Below are 7,167 nucleotides of genomic sequence, written 5' to 3'. Positions count from 1 at the left end.
ATTGGTTTCCACCAAAGGAGGGGGCTTGAGCAAGAACTCTGTATGCAAGTACCTCCTTCTCCAGAGAGTGTTGAAAGTTTAAAAACCTTAAATACCAAGTAGTCCTCATGCATCCTCAGAACTAATTCACCTCTCTTAACATTAATCAGAGCTCTCCCAGTGGCCAGAAATGGTCTTCCTAGGATGATGGAGTCATTTGCATCCTCTCCTATATCAAGTATCACAATCTTCCAGGAGGAAGAGCTCTCTAACCTTGACCAAGACATTCTCCACTAGCCCATATGCCTGTCTAAGAGATTTATTAGCCATTTGCAGTGCTACCCTTGTTGGTTGTGCCTCTTGGATTCCCAGATTCTTCATCACAGACAAAGGCATCAGATTGATACTTGAGCCAAGATCACACAGGGCTTTGTCAAAAGTGACATTCCCAATGGCACAGGGAATCAGAAAGCTTCTAGGATCTAGCATCTTCTTTGGTAGCTTCCTCTGAATCAGTGCACTGCATTCCTTGGTCAAGACCACTATTTCATCTCCCTTCAAGGCCTTCTTCTCAGAGAGCAAGCCTTTTATGAATGCTACATAGGGATCCATTTTCTCCCAACACCTCAGTAAAAGGAATATTGATATGCAGCTTTTTAAAAATTTTCAAGAACTGAGAGAACTGCTCGTCCTTAGTCTCCTCTTGAAGCTTTTGAGAATGTGGTACTTCAGGCTCTTGTATAGGCACCACAGGTGGGGCGTGTAACAATGTAACTTTAGCCCTTTCTTGAGCCTTTTATTCCTCTGACTCCTTAGCAACTTGCACCTCCTTAGACACAGTTCCATTAGTCAATGTAAGGAACTTACATTCTTCTCTTGGATTTACCTCTGTGTCACCAGGAAGAGTGTTAGGAGATCTCTCAAGTATTCTCTTACTCAGCTGACCCACTTGTACTTCCAAGTTTCGAATTAAAGCTCTAGTCTCTTGCATGAAGCTATGAGTGCTCTTGAAAAGTTCTACAACTAAAGTGGCTAAGTCAGGAGTGTTCTGAGTCTGAGAGGGTGCTTGTTGCTGCTGAGAGGGCTAGAACTGACGGTTGTTAAACCTGTTCTGATTAGAGCTGCCCTGGTTGTTGTTGTTGAAATTCTGTTGGGGATTTTGGGCTGCTCTCTCCATCCAAAGTTGGGGTGATTCCTCCATTCCTGATTGAATGTATTAGCATAGGGATCATTATTGGGATTTTTAGAGGAATTTTCCATATAGTTAACTTGCTCAGAAGTGGATTGAGTGTAGCCATATGCTTTCCCTTGGTTGAAGCCACCATTCATGTCATAAGGTACATCTTGAGTATTGACAACTAAGACTTGCATCCTACTTAAGTGCTGAGTAATCATCTTGATCTGCTGAGACATGATTTTATTCTGAGCTAGAATGACATCTAGGATGTCTAGCTCCATGACACCTTTCTTCTGAGGATTCCTGGGATTCACAGGGTTCCTCTCAAAAGAGTATAGATATTGGTTGTTAGCAACCATCTCAATAGTCTCATTATCCTCTTCAGGCGTCTTCTTCATGTGTAAGGAGCCACCTGCAGAGTTGTCCAGAGATATCTTGGCCATCTCAGAGAGGCCATCATAGAAAATCTGCAGCTTGGTCTAGTCTGAAAACATGTCAGGAGGATGCCTCCTAATCAGCTACTTGTATCTCTCCCAAGCTTCATAGAGAGACTCTCCATCTCTCTGCCTGAAAGTCTGGACATCCACCATCAGCTTAGTTAGCTTCTAAAGTGAGAAAAATTTTTTCAGAAATTCATTGACCACCTTATCCCAAGAGTCCAAGCTCTCCTTGGGCTGAGTATCCAGCCATTGTTTTGCTCTGTCCCTCACAGCAAATGAGAAAAGCATGAACTTATAAACTTCAGGATTCACACCATTAGTCTTTACAGTATCACAGATCTACAGGAAGTTGGAGATGAATAGATTTGGATCTTCCTACGGGAGTCCATGAAACTGACAGTTTTACTGTACTAAAGTGATCAATTGTGGTTCAGCTCAAAATTATTTGCACTAATAGGAGGTACAGCTGTACTGCGCCCATAAAAATCAGGGGTGGGGGCAGTGTAGGAGCTCAGTGTCCTCCTAGCTTACTCATTCCCATTTGGATTCTCAACATTATTGGGATTCATGGTGAGCTCTTCAACCTCCTTCTTAAACGTGTGAGGTTTTCACCGGTTCTATAAGCTCTAGCTTGTTGCAAACGCTGCCTCAAGGTTCTCTCAGGTTCAGGATCAAAATCAAGAAGGGGCTCTTTATCCCTGTTCCTGTTCATAAACAAATAGAAAACAAAAAAAAAGTGGAAACCTCTACGTCAGAGCGTAGAGAGTTTCCAGTGAAGTATCATGTGTAAAAAGAAATAAAATAAAACAAAGCAAGCAATTAAACAAAAAAATTAGAAAACAAGAAGGAAAAAGAAGACCAAAAATTTAAAAAACTAAGAGAAGAGAAGACACTAATATTTTCGAAAATTTTTAAGAAAAAAAAAACTACTTAAAGGGACACCAAACTTAAAATCAAAAATTAAGGGAAATTAACAAGACCTAAATTGAAAATTAAAGGGAAAAAAAATAAACAAAACTAAGAAAAATACCTAATCTAAGCAACTAGAAAACTGGCAGTTGTCAATCACAAACAATCCCCGGTAACAGTGCCAAAAACTTGGTGCGGATTTTGAGAATCACAACTGAACCGGCAAGTGCACTGGGTCATCCAAGTAATACCTCAGGTGAGTGAGGGTTGATCCCACGAGGATTGATGGACTGAACAACAATAGTCGAATGATTGGCTTAGTCAGGCAAGCAGAAAAGTTGATTTGGTGGTTTGAAAAGCATTAAACAATAAGTCAAAAAGTGAGGAAAGCAAATAACAAGTTTGGTGTAAAATTCAGTGAGAAAAACAATTAAGGTATCAAAGATGTTTACTTTTCTGGATTAAGTTATCTTACTAACTATTTTAACAATACAAGATTCATTTCATGGCAAACTGTAAATGACTAAACCCTAATGTCTTAGTGATTTAGTCTCCACTAATCTTTATTAACCGCCAATGTCTTGATCACTTAATTTCGATTAAAGGGTGAAGTTCAAATCTAGTTTATGGCCACAAAAACTCTAATTACCCAAAGCTAAGAGGATTATATGTCACGTATCCCGATTAGTTCAAGCACAATCTAGGAGAAATTTACTTTCAAGCTGTTGTTCAGGTGAGAGACCTCTTCCAAAGATCACAAGAACGCAAATAGAATAAGGGTTATACTTTTATTCTACCCAGATTCATAAAATTAAGAACGAAATTTATCCTTGAAACTGAATCAATACATTAATTAAAATAGAAAACCAATAGTCTTAATCCATAGAAATAAACAGAGCTCCTAACCTTAACAAAGGAGGTTTAGTGGCTCATGACTTATAGAGAAAAACAAGGGTTCTGAAAAAGTGTGCGGAAGAGAAAAGATCCAAAAGTCTAAATCCCTCTAAAGAGTGAATCTTTTTCCTTTTATATCTAACCTAATTTTGATTTAAAACTAAAATAAAATATTAAATCCTAAAACTAAAAGATATTGTTTCTAATTAAAAATTACAAAAAAAATAAAAAATAACTAACGAAAGCTAAATCCACTTGAAAATGCTTCTTTAATGAGGACTTGATTCGGATTGACTGGCGCTAAACGCCAATTAGGCGTTTAGCACCCATAGTGGACAGAGGCATTTCTGTTTCGTGCTGTTTGCTGGCACTAAATGCCAAGTTGGCGTTTAGCGCCCAAGGGGTTGCACCAAATCTTCTCCTTTTTGCTTAAAACACTGCCAAATTGCTCCGAATTTCACTTGAAATCATAAAAACACTAAAACAACTCAAAGTAGCATCCAAAGAGGATTTTCGCACTAAAATACTATAAAACTTAATGAATTCTAACTAAAAACAACTAGAAAATGAAGGAGGAAATGGGTGAAGATGCTCACGCATCATATACACATTATCACAATGATTTGTAACAAATAGCATTGCATTATATTTTTCACTCACCACACGGCATTCTAGTCTTTTGAATATTACCAAGTAACCTAAATCACATAACTGAATAATACTCAAAAGATTATGTTTCAAGCCATCAACTAAAAAGACATCATGAATGAAAGTAGAATGATTTTTACTTACTTTCCCAACAACAATGATTTTACCCTTACCATCATCTCCAAAAGTCACAAATCCTCCATCACACTTATTGAGTTTGATGAAGAAGGTTGACCTTCCTGTCATGTGCCTAGAGCATCCGCTATCCAAGTACCACATATCTTTCTTCTTCTTGGATGTTAGGCAAATTTGCATCCATTCTGAAGTAACATTAGGTATCCAAATCAATTTGGATCCTTTGAAGTTAATCCATCTTAGTTGCCCAAGTGCATTAAAATCAGAAACAACATTGTAGATTTAGTTTCCTACTTTTCTTTTGTCAATGAAGCATTGGGAGTAAGAGTGACCAAGTTTTTTGCAAATAAAGCAATGACTTCTGTGTGCATATTCCTGAAATTGATTGAATCTTTGAAGTTGGTAGTGATTAAAAGAGTGAAATTTTCTGGTTCTTGAAAAAGGTGCATTCCTTTGGAAAATTTTTTTTTCTAGTATTGGCGCCCCTTTTTGCAAAGGATCTCAAACCAGAATTTTTGTAAGCAGCTTGGCTTCTTGACTGTGATGTTCTTTTATCAAAATGTGATCTTTTGAAAACAACCTCATTATTTGGCAAGTAGCCTAGACTTGATTTATTTGAACGAAGTTTGGTTCTTGGGGATGATTCATTTTCATAAAAAATTGGCTGTTCAAAATAAGCTTTATTTTTGGAAGGATATCCGAGACTAGATTTATCAAAAGGGTTTTTGGTTTTTGAGGAAGATACCATGAATTTTGCAATAGGTTTTTCAAAAACTGCAACCTCTTTTGTCACATATCCCAAACCAAATTTTTTAAATAGTGGCCTTTGAATTGCAAGTAATTTATCCAAGTTACTAGAACTATGGGCAAATTTTGCTAAATCACTATTTAATCTTTTAATCATATCATTTAATCTTTCATTTTCAGCAACAAGAGCTTGAGAAGGATCAACAATGTGCTTTCCTTTAAGCTTTTCAATTTCAGATTTCAAAAATCTATTTTCCTCAACAAGATCTATAATACATTCAGTTTTCTTCACTTTTTCTTTTAAGAAATCATTTTTAACTTTCAATACTTCATTTTTAGATCTACATTTGTTATATTTATTCAGCAATTTTTTAGAATGGTAGGTAAGATCATCAATAATAATATGTAAATCATCCATGGATAAATCATAGTAATTTATCTCATCTAGTTGATCTTCACCAGCCATAAAACAGACTTGAGGTTCATATTCAGAGTCCTTTTCTTCATCTGAATCGTTCTCTAGATCTTTCTGAGAGGCCATGAGTACTCTCTTCTTTTATTTCTTCCCCTTGTCTTCCTTCTTGAGCTTTGGGCAGTTGTACTTGAAATGTCTAGCCTCCTTGAAATTATGACATATCACTTTGCTCACATCCTTCTTGTATTCCTTTGAGCTTAAGCCCTTGTACCTGTCTTTATTCCTCATTAGTCTCCCTAGCCTCCTAGCAAAAAATACAAGTTTGTCATTTGAAAAATTATCACTAGACTCACTCTCATTTGGTTCTACTTTTGATTTTAGGACTATTCCCTTTTTTCTTTGAGTCTTGGCCTGTGTGTGTGGTTTTATAAGTCAAAGTTTCCCTCTTAGCTCATCATAGGATATGGGACTAAGGTTGTTACTTTCGGCTAAAACAGTGGCTTTTGTTTCCTATTCTTTTGTGAGGCTTCTAAGTACTTTTCTCCCTAGTGTTTATTCAGTGTGTATTAGACCCATAGCATCAAGGCTGTTGGTAAATGATTGAGAATTTCTCAAACATTTCATCAATGCTTTCTCTATCCTTCATGGTAAACATCTCATACTCTTTTCGCAACATATCAATCCTTATTTCTTTGAATTTTTTGGAACCTTCGTGTGTGACTTGGAGTTTCTTCCAGATTTCTTTGGCCGTCTTGCATCTAGACACCTTTCAGTACTCCTCGAAGCTAATAGCACAGTGTAGCAAGTTTATAGCTTTAGCATTCAGCTCTACCTTCTTTTTGTCATCATCATTCCATTCGGCTTCCTCTTTTGGAGTTACCACTCCATTAGCACTTATCTTTGTGGAAATTTTGGGACCATTCACTACTATCTTCCATATGTTGTAGTCTATAGATTGAATGAAAATTCGCATCCTCTCTTTCCAGTAGGCAAAGTTCTTCCCATTGAAGAAGGGAGACCTATTGTTTGACTGACTTTCTGTTAGAGTGTAGGCTACTGGGTTGTGCCCAAATTGTTCGCCATTGGATCTTTGCTCCAAGATGTTAAGCTTGATTCTTGAGACCTTGGCTCTTCATACCAATTGAAGGTTACAGAAGGCTTAGAGAAAGGGAGGTTTGAATCTATAGCCTTCTTTTGCTTTGTTTAATTTATCCTTAAAACTAAAACTCAAATTCAATTTCTGTTTGAATGGAACAGCGGAGTATTCAAGAGAAATTTGGTTTTGTCTCATGAAAATCAAACAGAAGTAGAGAGGACAAAATTGACACAATCATGTATCCTGGTTCAGTTGTCTTGTGCAATGCAACCTACATCCAATCTCCACCAATTCCCTAGGAATCAGACTGATCCTATCTGGGCACACAAGTTTCAACATAAACTTGACTTGGTTATGCTAATACCTAAACTCAATACACTAAGTGCTTACCCAACTCTGCAAGGGGCACCTCTCAAGTACAGGACACAAGACAGAAAATACAACCAAATAAAATTTGAAATCACTCTTGGCTTTTCTCTTAGCTTTTTTCACTCTATGGATTTTTCTCAATGCCTCTATTTCTTTCCTTTTCCCTCTCAAAGAAAATACAAAAAGATATACATTGAAACTGAAATACAAAACTGTAAATCATGAAGGAGACGATGAATAATAGCATTAACACTATGAACTGAATCCAACAACTGAACTCAAGACTTTGTTTTTCATCTTGGCGGAGTGCTCCCTTTAGTGTAGGTACAATGCTTCCAAGACTTCAAACTCAGTAGTG

General features: G+C 37.0%; 1 protein-coding gene across 1 annotated transcript; it reads right to left on the bottom strand.

Moving 5' to 3' along the window:
- LOC107620803 lies at nt 214-591 on the bottom strand. The gene has a single exon (XM_016322921.1). It carries the CDS (start codon nt 589-591, stop codon nt 214-216), a length of 378 nt encoding a protein of 125 aa, XP_016178407.1.

Source organism: Arachis ipaensis, chromosome B10 (genome assembly GCF_000816755.2).
Source record: "Arachis ipaensis cultivar K30076 chromosome B10, Araip1.1, whole genome shotgun sequence".
In the NCBI taxonomy this organism is placed as follows: Eukaryota; Viridiplantae; Streptophyta; class Magnoliopsida; order Fabales; family Fabaceae; genus Arachis; species Arachis ipaensis.
The sequence above is the reverse complement of the archived record's forward strand: the minus strand, read 5'-3'. Positions and strand labels throughout refer to the sequence as shown.